The sequence below is a fragment of the Urocitellus parryii genome, chromosome 7, assembly GCF_045843805.1.
Source record: "Urocitellus parryii isolate mUroPar1 chromosome 7, mUroPar1.hap1, whole genome shotgun sequence".
NCBI classification, from domain to species: domain Eukaryota; kingdom Metazoa; phylum Chordata; class Mammalia; order Rodentia; family Sciuridae; genus Urocitellus; species Urocitellus parryii.
The window spans coordinates 869,912-885,714 of NC_135537.1; the positions used below are offsets into that span (position 1 = coordinate 869,912).

The 15,803-nt window shown below is 56.3% G+C and overlaps 2 protein-coding genes across 3 annotated transcripts; one reads left to right on the forward strand and one right to left on the reverse strand.

Annotated features, from left to right (window-relative positions):
• Window positions 1–860: 860 nt before the first annotated feature.
• On the reverse strand, window positions 861–4,096 carry Grina (glutamate ionotropic receptor NMDA type subunit associated protein 1). Its single transcript, XM_026409845.1, has 7 exons — window positions 3,951–4,096; window positions 2,634–3,006; window positions 2,439–2,551; window positions 2,167–2,367; window positions 1,916–2,044; window positions 1,675–1,818; window positions 861–1,587 (listed from the first exon to the last, which is right to left on the reverse strand). The coding sequence occupies exons 2-7, from the start codon at window positions 2,980–2,982 to the stop codon at window positions 1,438–1,440; spliced, it is 1,086 nt and encodes a 361-aa protein (XP_026265630.1). The 5' UTR covers window positions 2,983–3,006; window positions 3,951–4,096; the 3' UTR covers window positions 861–1,437.
• Parp10 (poly(ADP-ribose) polymerase family member 10) lies at window positions 3,416–14,758 on the forward strand. Of its 2 annotated transcripts, none has more exons than XM_026409844.2 (12): window positions 3,416–3,565; window positions 6,954–7,039; window positions 7,158–7,336; window positions 7,414–7,668; window positions 7,741–7,977; window positions 8,456–9,213; window positions 9,324–9,545; window positions 9,653–9,749; window positions 9,968–10,630; window positions 10,725–10,858; window positions 13,937–14,111; window positions 14,187–14,758. In XM_026409844.2, the coding sequence occupies exons 3-12, from the start codon at window positions 7,165–7,167 to the stop codon at window positions 14,519–14,521; spliced, it is 3,048 nt and encodes a 1,015-aa protein (XP_026265629.1). In that variant the 5' UTR covers window positions 3,416–3,565; window positions 6,954–7,039; window positions 7,158–7,164; the 3' UTR covers window positions 14,522–14,758. The 2 variants fall into 2 exon arrangements, with proteins under 2 accessions (XP_026265629.1, XP_026265628.1); XM_026409843.1 differs by lacking the exon at window positions 3,416–3,565 and adding an exon at window positions 6,503–6,582.
• Window positions 14,759–15,803: the final 1,045 nt, after the last annotated feature.

The window sequence follows — 15,803 nt, forward strand, 5'->3', positions numbered from 1 at the left end:
AGGTACCAAGCTAAGGAATGTGGACTTCATCCTGAGGGTGGCCCTGGTAGAGTCTTAGGCAGGTGGACTATGTGATCCACATTTCAGAAGTATATACCTGCTGGCTTGGAGGATTGGTAGGCGTGAAGAGGCCTGAACAAAGCAGTGAAAGGTTGGTAGGGAGAGCAGTGATGAAGGAGGAGGACAGCAGCTTCTGGCCTGGGGAGATAATACAGGAACAGCAGGTTTCAGGGAGGGTGCACATGGCTCTGTGTGGTGCACACAGCTGTGTGCTCTGTGAACATCGGGTGGCTTATGGTGTGTAGGTCCCTTAATGTATCTGAAGTACTGGTACTAGTTAAGCAAGTTTGCAGACAGGCTGGTGGGGAGGAGGAACATCCCCAGAAGAGATTCTCCTGCCAACCTGGATGTAGAGTCTGAGGAGGAAGGCCAGAGTGGCCAAGGGTGCCTCAGCCCCAGAGCTCAGAAGCCCAGTAGGGTTCAGACAGAGTTGGACTCCAGGCATTGAACCACCTTCTGTGGGGATCGTGAAGATCTGGACAGCTGGCTTACTTGGGATGCCAAGGCCTGAGTCTCCATGTAGCTCTCTGCCAGGTGTATCAGTCACCTGTGCTGATGGCCCCTGGGCTCATGGGGCCACTGCTACACTGTATCCTTCCCAGAAGCACTTCCCATTGTGTGACCTGGTACCACACCTTGCCTCAGGGTCTCTGTTCATCAGCTGAAATCCCAGTACACTTCTTAAAAGCTTGTGTTAGTTCCTATCCTAAACCTCTGTTAAGGCCTCTTCTGTGCCCCTCATCAGCTAGGGTGCCTACAGCTCTCACATCACGGAGGAATTGGCAGTGAGAAGAGAGATGAGAAGCAGAGAGCAGAAGATCCCATTTATTGGAACTTTAATGACAGCAGGACGAGAGGAAGGCTTCCTCCTTTCCTGAAACATGCCATCTTCTCTGCTCTCAGGGCTCAGCAGAGACCCCCAACCTGTGTGTCCCTGAGAGCAATGCTCCAGGTGGAGGTGGGGAGGGAAAAGGAATATTCTATGCCAGGCTGGGGAGCTGGACAGGAGGGAAGACGTGCACCCTCACCTCTTGGCTCAATCCCTCTCCCCTGGGACCTGGTGTTGCCCCCAGACCCTGGGGTGGGCTGGAAGACGGGGCTCATGCAACAATGAGTCAACAGGAGGTGGCACAGAAACGCAGCCCTACTGCCCCTTGGGTGGGGCTGGAGGGCTAAAAGGGGCCATGCTGTGGCCACAGTGGGTCCAAACGGAAGTATCTGCAGTATACATACAGGAGGGTTGGAGAGGGGATTCCCCCTGCCCTAGGCTGTGTCTGGGACCAGAGAGAGGGAAGTACAGGTGGCCTTGTCATGTCAGGGGCAGGGTCCAGGCCAGCCATGCCACCTGAGCAGGGCACAGCAAGCTGGGGGAACAGGCTACTCCTTGGCGCGGCCAATGATGGTGAGAATGTACAGGAAGATGTTGATGATGTCTGTGTATAGGTTCAGCGCTGCAAACACGTACTCCTCTGGGCTCAGGGACAGTTGCTTGTTCCCCAGCAGCAGCTGTGTGTCCACTGCCAGGAACTGGGGACGACAACACAGTGTTGCTGAGGGACAGCCCCCCACCCACCCAGTTTCCCCTCAACCAAGGCCTCTTACCCCCTCACTCACACAGGTGAAGAGCAGAGCGCCCAGCGAGGCATACACGATCTCCAGGATGCGGTTCCGGATGAAGATGCAGAGGATGGCGAAGATAAAGAGCACCACCATGCTCACCAGGAGCACGCCCATGCATGAGGTGAAGTCATAGCGGGTCTGGGAGGACAGAGAGGAACAGGAGACTGTGGGTGCTGGGCCCTGGGAAGGCCAATGGGCCCCAGGGCCACAACCCTGAATGGGTGAAGGTCCTCACCTGCATGGAAAAGATGACTACTGTGAAGCACACAGCTGTGGTGATGCCCACAGCCATGATGACCGCCTCGGTGTTATAGAAGCTGGCTATCATGCCCACCATGTAGGACAGGCTGATGGTCAAGACTGACTGTGGGAGAAGAAGACAACACCCCACCCTGGGTGTGCAGAGCTGCTCCCAACCACATCCCAGGTCCCTGCCCTCCACTTCTCCATAGGCCTCAGGGGCCTGGGCTCATGTTTAGGGGTTACCAGTGCCACAAGGTTCCAGGGATGCTTTCGCCGGAAGTCCCCACAACAGCTGAGGGCAATCAAGGAGATGAAGAAGATGGCGTAGGAGACATAGTAGGTCCAAACATTCTCCCGGACGAAGCCCTTCACTTCCCCAACAAAAGTGAACACAGCCACAGTGGACAGGGTCACTGACAGCTGCAGGGTCAGCACCAGGAACACCTGGGGAGGTAGCAAGTCAGAGCTTCGCCCCCAGCTACCCCAGGGTTCCCTACCCACAGAGAAGGCCCTACCTTGCGGATGAAGGCCTGCCTGATGCTCTTGTCGTCCCAGTTGGCAGAAGGGAAGTCCTGGTTGTCATAGTAGGATGGGGGCCCCTCCTCCTGATAGTTTCCAAGCTGTGGCGCTGGGGACACAGGGGCTGGGTCAGTGCCACTGCAGAGCAGCTCTGCCCTTGCCCCTGTCCCCCACCCTTCCCCATCACTCACAGTCAGGGTCCTGTGACTGGAAGGGCTGTGGTTGTCCATAGGGGTTGGGGGGGAAGGGGCTCTGTGGGTAAGGCCCTTGGGGGTAGCCTCCTTGAGGGTAGGGGCCCTGAGGGTAGCCCCCTTGGGGGTAAGGACCCTGAGGGTAGCCCCCTTGGGGGTAGGAGCTGGGGCCCTGGGGATACCCTGGTTGACCATAGGGGGAAGGCTGGAAAGGGGGCTGTGGGTAAGGGGCCCCAGGGTAAGGAGGCTGAGCATAGGGAGGCATGGGAGGCTGGGGCCCTCCAGGATATCCAGGGTTGGGGGGAGGGTAGTTGTCCCCAGACACCAAAAAACTCTTTTCATGGGACATGGCCTTCCGTTCTGCTGGCTGCCCCTAGAGGAGAGAGAGAGAACGATCAGCCCTGACTGGAACCAGGCCCGTGGCAGCCCCACCTGATGCCGAGAACCCAGGAGGAAGGAAGGGTGCATGACCCTTGCTCTGGGCTGTAGGAGTCCTGGAGCCATGGGGCCAGAGCGGGTGGGGACCGGAAGGCAATGGGCTTTCAGAAGGGTCAGTACTAGGCCCACCCTGGAGATGGGGGAGGGTACGGATGAGGAGAGGAGAGGGGGAGAAACGGCTGTCAGCCTCGGGATCTGGGACTCTGGAGGAGCCTTGTCACGGCCGCCAGCGTCCTGGGGTCAGAGCTCAGCTGCGAGGGGGCTGGGGGTGCGGCTGAGGATGCGTGGGGTGTGCCTGGGCCCTCCCCTCCGCATCCCGCCCCTTAAGCAGCTTGAAGGGGTCAGAGCCGGCGGCTATTTCTATCCCTGGAAATCCCCACACCATCTGTGACCCACGGGAGCCCTGACCCCCCTCCCAAGTGCGGGCCCGACAGTCCCTCGCTCCCAGGGAAGGGAGCAGGCGTGGATTGGCTGCTGGGGTGACTGCCAGTGGGGTACGCTAGGAGCAGCGGGGTGCGGGGGTGTGTGGGGGATGGAAGCGAGCAGAGGGCGTGCGGGGAAACAAAGCAGGCGTGGGGGCGACGGGGTTGGGGGCTGCCACAGGACCCCACCGTGGGCGGGTGGGCCCTCGGGTTGGGTCAGAGCGTTTCGGGAAGGCGGGTCCTGCCCCCGCCGCAGCGCGCCGCCCCCTCCCTCCAGCTCAGGGCCACCGCAGCTCCCCGCCCCCACTGCCGCCGTCATCCCGGGCAGAGCGGGCCGCGCGCCCCGCCTGGACCGATGGACTGACAGACCGAGAGCGGCATTTCTAAGCTGCGCAGGGGTACCCGGGGGCTGCTGCCGCGGGTCCGGCACCTTCTTGCGCTTGGGCTGGGGACTCACCGCTCCCGGGGCGCCTCAGGTGAGCACGGTGTCGGCGGCTCGGCCGCGCGGTGATGGCCGGTGCGTCCGCACCCGCACCCGCACCCGCTCAGCGGCCAGCTCCGCTGGGCCTGCGCCTGCGGCTGGGGAGACGCAGCAGGGCCTTGTGACGGGGCGGGGCCTTGTGACGGGCCAGGGGCGGGGCCTTCTGAGGGGCGGGGCCTGGGGATGCCCGGCGTCTGCGCGGCGGCGGCGGACCGCGGCAGTTCATCTGACCGCCTGCTCTTGGCCGCCGAGCAGTCAACTCCCAGGCCTGAGGCCAGAGGCTCTCGTCCCACATTCCGCCAAGGACTGGGGTCGGGCCGTGAGAGCTGAAAACCCCCGGAGGCAGGGGCCTGTGCTAGCTCCTTGTACAGGGAGTTAAGAAATTGGTTTCTACATCCTGGATTTGCTGAAGCCCCCAAGTTCTCTCCCTCGCTTCTTTGCCTTAAAACACAGTGTTCATTTTACTTTTTCATCCAAGACTATTCAAACCAACAGACCTAACCGTTTAATTGCCCCATTCAGTCTGCCAGTCATGGAGACCAAACTGCCAAGGGCCATAGGAGGCCTCATGACCTGTGAAGAGGCTGAGGCTGAAATGCACAGCAGGACTGGAGGCTAGGTTAACGCCTGTCTTGGCTCTGAAAGTCCTCCTTCTGAAAGTCCTGACTCTGCCAACAGGACTTCCCCCGGTGGTCTTCTGGTCCTCTGCAGCAGGCAGATTGACTTGGGGCCAGTTGACTGGGGACCTTCCTGTGCTTCCTTGCTCTTGGGTGTCTGGCCCCTCCCAGGGTGATCAGTGGTTGGGAGAAGGCTCTCTCCTGTGCCCACTATGTGCTCGCTCAATATTTAACAACTGGTTCTAGTGAGGGGAAGCCCTGACCTGTAGCGTGTGCCCATGCCAGTACAAAATACTGTGTAAATATTCCCACTATGATCGATTTCAAGCTACCACCAGTTTAACAACACTTCACAGAAATTCCTCAAGATTTAATATTGTGGCAACCGTGTGAGCAATTCCAGTGCACCACTGCTTGTGGCAGACCTCTGCAGCTGGGATTGGCACTGTCCATAAGTAATGTGCAGTATGTTAGAAGGTGATGAGTCCTATAGAAGAGAAAATGTTCAGCAGGCTGGATGAACTTCAGTGTTTTGTTTTGTTTTTTGGTTCTGGGGATTGAACTCCAGCGCAATCACTGAGCCACATCCCCAGCCCTGTTTTGTGTTTTATTTAGAGACAGGGTCTCTCTGAGTTGCTTAGCACCTTGCTAGGTTGTTGAGGCTGGCTTTGAACTCATGATCCTCCTGTCTTAGTTTCCTGAGCCACTGGGATTATAGGCATGCACTGAACTTCAATTTTGTAGAACCAGAAGCTCACACAATTAGAGTGACTTTCCTTAAGGAAAATAAAATGACAAATTCGTGGTAGAGTTCAGGACTTCAGGAGCCTAGGCAAGTCAGAATGCTTTAGGGTTTTTAGCTTCATTAAATCTGCCAGTAGGGGCCAGGTAAGGGCGATCGGGGAGAAGGGATGACCACTGGGTTTGTGGGTAAGGCCATGTCACACAGAAGGAAGGACCAGTGCGGGGGTGCTGAGGTGCGAGTGGCCTACAGCTCCAGAAGAATTGAGACCAGGGAGGCTGGACCCACTGAGCATCATCAGAATGGTTGAAGGCCTGTTAGGCCCTCAAAAGAACTTTAGCATTTACTGTCATCAAGCCTGAGAACTGTGGCAGCCATTGTTACCACTTTACAGGTTCACCCTGCCCACTCTGTGGATTATCCACTATGGAGTGGGCAGGTAGCTGTGTAGCAAGAGGCCTGGGTGGAGCAGTGGAGGTGCCAGGTGTGTAGGGCTAGGCATGCAGGCTGGGTAGGGCCTTGGCCCCCTAGAGGACTTGCAGGGGTGGGGCTGGGGTGACTGAGAAGTGAGGGTAGAGATCAGAAGTGGGTACAATCTTGAGAAAGCTGGCAAAAAATTGGATCAGATATGGGGGGATTGGCAGGGGATAGGTGTTAGATTCTGTAAACAAGTCAGGATGGCGCCTGGCATTTTGCCAGGGTTTGTGAGGTGGCGCCAGTGAGCCATTAAGTGTGGAGATTCCTTATTGGTTGACTGCTGTATCTAGTTTATGTTAATTAGATAAGCTGTGTGGAATGTGTATATACCCCTCTGGTCCTACAATAAATGGCTCCCACTCCTGCTGTATCAATGTACACAAGTTCCTCATCACCCCCCCCCCCCCAGTTATTTTGCTGCAGCCGGACTGCGGCAGATAGGAGTGTGGACTAAAGATCCAAACTGGCTGTGAGGCCTGGCATGGCTCTGGGCCCTGACAGTGCCTCCATTTCCTCTCCTGTAGTGAGGATTAGAGGCAGCAAGGCATGTCCACATAGTACCTGCATCTTCTATGGCTAGTCACGAGAAGGAGTGGGCGATGATGATGATGATGATGATGTAATATATGGGAAGGACTAGACATGTGTGAAGGCTGGAGAGAGCCACAGGAAGGGGCTCCAGCAGGGAGTGAGAAGGCAGCAGGAACGATGTTAGAGTCAAGGGCAGAGCTGCTCACTCTCAGCACTTGGAGGAGGTCTGGTTGCCTAGTGGGTATGAAGGACCATTTGGGAAGGTTGCTGAGAGAGAGGCCTGAAGACTCTGAATGGAGAATAGTGACTCAGGCCCCTTGGTACATTTAATGGAGGGGGTGATTGGCCATTCCCAGGCCACAGGAAAAGGGAAGATGGCCAGAGGACATCCCTGTCCTCTCTGCTAGCCAGGGGCTGCAATGGGCCCTGGAGGCCAGTGGGCAGGCTGGCAGGAGGGTTCTGAGGGGGTCTGCCCCACCAACACCTCCTGGTGGGCTGGGCGGAGGCTTCAGCTGAAGAGGAAGCATCTAAAACACAGAGGCCAGGCCCCGGAGCCAGGCACGCCCCTCCCTTTCTCCTTCCCTCAGTCAGTTTCACTTTTGTTTTCACTAGGTTTCTGTTGTTCTCCGGAAGGCTCCGGAAGGCTGCAGAAGGCAGTCGCAGGAGTCCTGGTTGAAGGCTTGGGTGGCAGGAGGATTGTAAGTGTGGAATATGGGGCCACCCATGATGGGGCAGCACCGAGGGGTTATGGGGGAGGGACCCAGGGAGGGAGCAAGAGGGGTGGAACATGCCTCTTCCCCATCTGTTCCATCCCAGGGTTTTGATGGCTGAGGTGGAGGAAGGGGCAGCGGTAGAGCTCCAGGGACTTCCCCCTGACATGCCAGAGGAACTGCTCATGCTGTATTTTGAGAACCGCCGGCGCTCCGGTGGGGGGCCTGTGTTGAGCTGGCAGAGACTTGGCTGTGGGGGTATCCTTACCTTTCGAGAGCCTGCAGGTGAGGGAGCTGGCTAAAGGAGGCAGCCTGGGAACCCTGATACCCTAATGACACTGACGTCCCACCCCTGCTCACAGATGCCAAAAGGGTCTTGGCCCAGGCAGAGCACCGACTACATGGTGCCAGACTGAGCCTGCACCCAGCTCCACCACGCGCCCCTGCACGTCTGCTTCTCCAAGGATTACCACCTGGCACTGTGCCACTGCGCCTAGAGCAGCATGTCCAGGCCCTGCTGAGTGCCATGGGGCACCCAGCGCAGTCCTGCCATGCCCTGGCCAGTCCCAGGCCTGATCGGGCCCTGGTCCAGCTGGCCATGCCCCTTTCTGAGGCAGGTGAGAGGCCTGAATGGGGCTGAGGTGCTGGTTAGGGGAGGTACACCAAGCTGACTTGCACACTTCCCACAGAAATTCATGTCCTGGAGGAACAGGCCCGGAGTATGGACCTGGATGGGGCTATGGTGTCAGTGACCTGGGTGCCTCAGGCCCGAGCTGTGCGTGTGGTGAGGGGCACACCCCCTTTGGACATGCTGCTGCTAGAGTTGTACCTGGAGAATGAGCGCCGCAGTGGTGGAGGGCCCCTGGAGGGCCTGCGCAGCCTGCCTGGACAGCTGGGCACTGTTGTCTCCTTCCAGCAGTGGCAGGGTGAGTGGGCTGGGCAGACACATGGGACCCTTCCTCTTTCATTTTTTTTTTTTTTTTTTTTAGAGAGGAGAGAGAGAGATAGAGAGAGAGAATTTTTAATATTTATTTTTTAGTTCTCGATGGACACAACATCTTTGTTGGTATGTGGTGCTGAGGATCGGAACCCGGGCCGCACGCATGCCAGGCGAGCGCGCTACCGTTTGAGCCACATCCCCAGCCCCTTAAATATTTTTTAAAAGTTTATTTATTTATTTATTTTTTTTGAGAGAGAGAGAGAGAGAGAGAGAATTTTTTATTTAATATTTATTTTTTTAGTTTTCGGCGGACACAACATCTTTGTTGGTATGTGGTGCTGAGGATCGAACCCGGGCCGCACGCATGCCAGGCGAGCGCGCTACCACTTGAGCCACATCCCCAGCCCCGGGGCCCTTCCTCTTTCATAAAAACTTGATAGGCTTTCTGTCTTCTTTCCTCCAAGTGGCTGAACGGGTGCTGCAGCAGGACCACTGGCTGCAGGGCTCAGAGCTGAAGCTTGTCCCCCACTATGACATCTTGGAGCCTGAGGAGCTTGCTGAGGGCACCAAAGGAAAGGATAACCCATCCATGCTGGGATCTGAGCATGCTCTCCTGGAGACTGGAGGGCTGACAGAAACCCTGAAGTGTGCAGGGGCTGTGACTGTGGGTTCTGGGGAGGCACCAGGGCAATCGGAAGCCTTTCTGAGGACAGGTCTTCAGGCTGCGCCAGTTGGCTTGGATCCCGTGGGATGTCCAGAGCAAGAGGGACCTATGGGATCTCTGGAGCATGAAGGGCCTGTGAGCTTGGGGACTGTGGGGTCTCCAGAGCAGGCTGGGCTCATGAGTCTGGGGCCTATGGGGTCTGCAGGCTCAGTGGGCCCAGTGGAGATCTCTGTGGAGTTGCTGGGACAAGCGAAGCTCAAGGGCCAAAGACCCATGGGGCTTCTGGCACAGGAGAGCCTGATGGAAGTTGCCAGGGGCTCACCAGGTCAGGAGGGGCTGGTGGGTCCAGTAGAGATTGCCCTGGAATCTGCAGAGAAGGTTGGGGTGAAGAGCCCTGGGCATATGGGGCTTCAGGGTCAGGAGGGCCTGGTAGAGATGGTGTTATCGATGGAGCCAGGAGCTATGCGCTTCCTACAGCTTTATCATGAGGACCTTCTTGCCAGCCTGGGAGATGTCGCTCTTTTCCCACTTGAAGGAATGGATGTGACTGGCTTTCGGGTGAGTGACCCATAGAAATTCCTCACTTTTGCCCCCTTTTCCCACTGGGGCTCTGGGTACCTTTCCTGTACCCTGAATCTGCATACTGTTCCTCTCTCATGGTCCTGCAGCTCTGTGGAGCCCAGGCCTCATGCCAGGTGGCCCAGGAGTTGCTGCAGAGTCTGCTGGGTAGCATTAGCTGCCATGTGCTGAGCCTGAAGCACCCAGGCAGTGCCAGGTTCCTGCTGGGTGTGGAGGGGCAGCACCTTTTGCAGGGTTTGGAGGCTCAGTTCCAGTGTGTCTTTGGGACAGAGCGTCTGGCCAGTGCCAACGTGGTCATGGACCCTGAACAGGTAGAGATGAAGTTCTTCCCTATCTCTCTCCTGTTTTACTCTCCAGCTCCAGGTACCCCCTCTACCCTTGCCCAAAAGCTAGTGACCCTGATATCCTTTCCCCACAGGTGGATTCCACTGAGATCCTTCAGGGCCTCCCTGGCCACAGCCATACCTGGTGGCCCACAGATAGTACAGGCAGTGACCAGGAGAACATGAGCCTGGGTAGGGCTCCCTGGTAGGGGCCCCCAGCATGTCCTGTGGTCCTTTTTTGACCCTGTTCTCTGCCTTGCTCTGAACTCTTACCTCTCTAGTGACCCTTCCCAGGCCCACCCTCTACCCTCAAACTCACTCCATCTTTCATCCATTCCATCTCATCCTGTTTTTCAATACCACCCTGGCTGGACCTGACTCATGACCCAGTGTTCTCTTCCTACCCTCAGAGGAAGTCCGAGAGCTGCTGGCAACCATGGAAGGGTTCGATAGGGAGAACTGGTTGTCCCTGGAGCTGGGAGAGGAGGGACCTGAGGACCAGCCAGAAGAGGCAGCAACTTCAGGGAAGGAGGATGAAGAACCCACACCTGGGGCTGGGGAGAAGCCTGTGAGCCTCAGCCCTGGGGCAGCTGGGCAGCTAGAGGAGGAAGCTGCACTGCAACTGGCCCTCCATCGGTCACTGGAGCCTCAAGACAAGGTCGCTGAGCAGGAGGAAGCTGCTGCACTAAGACAAGCCCTGGCCCTCTCCCTTTTGGAGCAACCCCCGTTGGAAGCAGAAGAGTCCCTGAATGGAGGAACTGGTAGTGGGGCCCAGTTGGTGGTGCATGCACCCTTTGAGCAGGATATGGATGAGTTGGAACAAGCATTAGCAGCTGCCTTGGAGGTACACCTGAATAAGGAGACTGTGAGACACCCAGGCCGTGTGCTGCCCACAGAGCTGTGTGCTCGCCTGGGGCATTGCCACGGTGTGAATGTTGCCCTGCGTGGTGATGGCACTGTCTTTTGTGGCTTTGGAGCCCAACCTGCCCGTGCGGCACGCCACTTGGCTGTGCTACTTGCTGGCCCCTGGGATCAGAGTTTGGCCTTTCCCTCGGTGGCTTCAGACACTACTTGTGAGTCTGTGTTTGGGGTTAGGAGAGGGCAGGTGGCTGACTATGGGGCTAGTGTGTAAGCATGGCCCTGATGTCCTTTCTTTCTACATGTCAGTGCTAGAACAGAGGCTGAAGAGGCCACTGGGAAAGCTGGAGGGCCTGGAAGAGAGCACCAAGGAATTCCAAAATGTGGTGAAGGCTTTCTATGACACCCTGGATACTGCCCACAGCAGAATCCGCATCATACGGGTGAGTCTGTGCTCTGTCCCACACGTCTGCGTGAGACTTGCCTGCATCAGAGTCTGCTGTCCAGTACCTGCTCAGCAGGCAGGCTAGAGACTGAGGTGGGGACAGGAGAGCACTGGGGCCTGAGGGAGGCTCTCTGTGAGGAACTAGGTGAGATGCTCTGTACACCTCAGTTTCCCTGCCTGGACTGTGGAATGGTGATGCTCTCTTGACCACTGTGAGAGCTACTTATTTCCATAAATGAGTAACTTGTCCTGTTCTAGGGGCTCTTCTGTCTCCAACTGGGGCCAGGGCTCCCTGCAGTGTGGCGACCTCTTCCTGGCTTGTTTGTTTGTTTACTGTGAGGCTAGGGATCAAAGTCAGGGCCTCCAGCCTAGTAGACAAGGGCTCTACCACTGACCTACATCCTCAGCCCCTTTTCTTGTCTTCTAACTTACTAAATTTGGCAACCCTGAAAATGGACTTGTTTTCAAAAAAGGCTGGGAAAAATTGGTGGGGAGTTAGAGTGAAGCCCCAGGAGCCACTACCTGTCCAGGAAGGTGAAGAAGAACCAAGAAGGAGGGACTAGAGAGACCAGAGAGTTTTACAGAAGACATAGGTTGGAGCAGGGGTGCACAAGATGAATAGGAACCACAATATCTTCCCTGCCCAAAGGAAGGACTAAGGAGGGAGGGTTGGTCAGGATGGTCTATCAGGGAGTTAGTATGGGGAGGGGGCAAAGAGTAAATGGGGGATGAGGGCAGGAACAACTCTGGAAATAGGCTGGATAGGACGGAGAAGGATAGAGGTAGAAGTAGATAGAAGAAGTCCAGGGTTGAAGAAGTTTCTGATCCAGAAAACAGTGTGTTCCTAACTGAGGGATGAATTCAAGAGAGGGCTGGTCATTGACAGATGAGAAGGACAGAGGAGAGCTTGAGTCACTGTGCTGGTAAGCCTGGGCAGAGTGTTCTCCCCTCTTGATGCTCAGTTATGGGTAGAGCCAGCAGCAGCAGCCTCCACCTAGAGCTGGTCATAAATGCAGAACCTCTGGTCTTCCCCAAGGTTGGGGAAGTCACCTACAACCTGACCTACTTACCCACTTCCATCACCATGACCACCACCACCATCACCACCACTACCATCATCCCACCACCACCACCGCCACCCCACTGGTGACAGTTACCACCATCACTGTCACCACCAACAGCATTCCCCTAGTACAATCACCACTATCCCACCACCACCGCCATCCTACCACTATAGTTATAAAAAATAGAACCATGGTAAGTAAAGTAAATGAAATCCTATTATTAAAATTACTGCATGAAAGAAAGTGTTCTAAGATTTAAGGCCTAATGGCTTATCTTGTAATTTTTTACTTCATTTTTTTTCTTGGTTGTACTTGGCTGCTAGGGTACTTTGTGCCTCCTCAATAACCTCTTTTTGGAGGAAGGGGTACCAGGGATTGAACTCAGGGCACTTGACTCCTGTGCCACATCCCCAGCCCTATTTTGTATTTTATTTAGAGACAGGGTCTCACTGAGTTGCTTAGAGCCTCGCTTTTGCTGAGGCTGGCTTTAAATTTGTGATCCTCCTGCCTCAGCCTTCAGAGCCGCTGGGATTACAGGTGTGTACCTCCGAGTCTGGCTTGATACCCTCTTGTGTGAATTCTGTTCTTGAGTAAGGAATATCTCTGAGTGGATAGTGAACATTTTGACTTTTAAGTTTAAAATAACTTTTATAATTAGAGGTATTTTACAATTCTAATTTGAGTTGATATAAACTTTCTATGTTGTAAAAACAGACATGTTTCTAACATGTCTTTATTTCTACATTCTTCAATAATAATTTTGCTGGGATACAGTGTTCAGGTTCAAAATATATTTGCCTTCAGACTTTTGAAGACTTTGCTCTTTTTTTATTTTAAGATTCTTTTACCCTACAAACTTAAAAACATAAATATCTCCATGGTTTCTTAGTATCCACCATTGGTGAGATACTCAATGTGAAATTTCTTCCCATTTGTACATTAACCTTGATAGTGGGTGTATACATTTGATAAGTTTTCTTCACCTCAAGGGTAAGATTTTCCTGTCAGGTGCCAGGAATATGTCCTTCACATTGTCCTTCCTGGCATTTCATGGGTCCTCCCATCTGGAGATGTTACCTTTCTGCTCATCTTCCATTGTGTCCCCAGGAGCCCCCCACTCTTGCCTGTTGTCTTTTCCTGGAGCTCCTGAGAGGCAGAACTTAGACCTCTTCCACTTGCCTCGCTCCCCGTCTGTTGTTTCCTTTCGCTCTGCTCTCTGCATCAATTACTTATTTCCATGTAGATCCTCTAGCTGGATCTTTAGCTCTAACCATTCCATTATCTGGCCCACCCACAGAAGTTAGCTCAGCATTCTTGTTCTTGGCCTCCTTCTTCATGCTAGGGGGTCCAACCCAGGGCCTCCCACATGCTAGGCCAGTGCTGTTCTACTGAGCTGCATCTTCAGCCCAGCAATCTCATTCTTAATGTAAGAACTATTTCTTATTTTTAGACTTTTTTTCATAGCATCTAGTCTTGTTTTATGAATGTAGTATTGTTTTGATTGCCTCTGAAGCAACTAATTAGAGTTTCTTTAAAAGCTGTATTTGGGTCCTTGAGTTTGTTACTTTAGGGCTTGGTCACTTCAGGCCTTCTCTCCTGCCTGGGTCTTCTAGAACTGAGAGGGCTGTGGCATCTGAACGTTAGGAGTAGTATTGCTGAGGGCAGTGTAGGCACCTGGCTAGGCTTTATGCTCCAGAGGTCTGACTGTGCGTCCTGCGTTCTGGTGATCCTGTGGAGTTTGTCCACCTGCAGACCTCTCTGCAGGAGTTAGACCTCCCTGGAGATGTCAGGCCTTCCTAGAAGTCCTGGGATGCCACTTGCTCCCTAATGGAGGTAGTTTATTTCTGTGGCTGGATAGAGAATAAGGGGGCTTCAAGGTCTCCCCCTAAATTTTCCACCAAGGGGCTCCTGATTGCTGACCTCAGCTTTTCCTGGGCCAACCCACAGGCATAGGAAATAACTGCAAGAAATAACTGCAAATAGCCTGGCTCTGACCATCTCTCACCTGATAGGTGGAGCGTGTGTCGCACCCGCTGCTGCAGCAGCAGTACCAGCTGCACCTGGAGCGCCTTGAGGAACGCTGCGTGCAGCGCCCCGTGGAGCGGGTCCTGTACCATGGCACATCGGCCTCCGCAGTGCCCGACATTTGCGCGTTCGGTTTTAACCGCAGCTTCTGCGGCCGCAACGGTTAGGCCTAGGCTGGGCAGGGCTGGGGCTCCATCAACCCCCATCACTCTGACCTCTGCCGCTTCCGCCTTGCAGGTACGCTCTACGGGCAGGGTGTGTACTTCGCCAAGCGTGCCTCCCTATCCGTGCAGGACCGCTACTCGCCTCCCAATGCTGACGGCCACAAGGCGGTGTTTGTGGCACGGGTGCTGACGGGAGACTACGCGCAGGGCCGCCGCGGTCTGCGGGCACCCCCTCTGCGGCCCTCTGGCCATGTGCTCCTGCGCTACGACAGTGCTGTGGATTGCCTCCATCAGCCCAGCATCTTTGTCATCTTCCACGACACTCAGGCGCTGCCCACTCATCTCATCACCTGCGAGCACATACCCCGGGCTTCCCTTGGACTCTCGAGTCCCTCTCTGGCCACCTGACCCAAGGGGCTAGCCTGTGGCCTGCTGCTTTACAGGTTCCCCGCTCTACAAACCCCCCTTTCCTCCCTGGGGACGTTCCTGCTTCTTGTTGGGGAGCGGGAATCCAGGCCGACCCGGAGGGCTGGGTCGGCCCAACCACCAGGGGTCAGCAAAGCCCAGCAGGAGGGTGCGCCGGCCTGACACGCCCGTCTTGGCTGGACCCGGTCTGAGCGCTTCGGTGTCTCTGAATAAACGTGAAACCAGGCAGAACCTCCTGGCGTTCGGAATCAGACCTCGGAGAGTGGGGGTCTCCGCGCAGCCAGGGGTGGGGTCGAACGCTCCTGGGGGCAGCTGTTGGGAAACCCAGTGAAGATGCAGGGCGGAGCCCTGAGCACTCGAACCCCACGCCGCCCTAGAGTCGCTCACGCTCCTAGCCGACCTGCACGCCCTGCACGCACAGTGAGCACGTTGCCGGCGCATCCGCAGGCTCGGGTTCCTCGGCCTCGGTGACCCGCCCCGGCCTCGCGCGCGCGGATCCCGGTCACGCTGGCCTCGCTTGCCAGCTCTTGACGGTGCCCGCGCAGCTCTGTTCTCATTCGGGGGCCAGGGCGGGGCTCCAGACTCGCCCCGCCCGCGCTGCCTCCACCGCTCTGTCGGCCCCAGCAGTCTGGCTGCGGCGGGCGAGCTGAGCCCAGCGGAGCCACTAGGCACGTAGGACCGGGCGGGGATGGAGAGGCGCGCAGCGTGCGGGAGTTGAGGATTTGGGGCTGGTGGGGTCTCGGCCGAATGTCTCCCGGAACTAGGGGCTGTGTTGCAACTCAACCTGCGCTATCGCGGAAGACACCACCTCCCAGCGCGCGGGAGTTCGCGGAACTGGACCGGCGGTGCGGGGAGCGTGGGTAGGAAAGGCTGCTGCGAAGGCTTGGCTGCCGCGGACCTCTGGGCTGGGGGCTGGCGCGGGGGGCGGGGGCACCCCGCCCCCGGCTCGGTGCCCGCAGTCTTCTCCCCGCCCTTAGCTTAAGGGCGGAGGCACAGAGCCCACATTGTGCCCCCACCCCACCCCTCCCCTGCCGAGACAGAGCCCCATTCACCTCTCACACGTCAGTCTTGTGGATGGGAGCTGGGGCGTGTGCACGCGTGGTATGCGTGCACTCCCGCTGCGCCTACAGTGAGCAGGGTGGGCTGCAGGAGCGGCGCCCCGCTACTCCAACACCCACCCCCACCCCCCAATCTTGCCGCAGTGGAGCTTCGGCGGCCCACGCCGCTGCGGCTTCAGTTATTTATAGGCCTTCGCTGCGGAGAT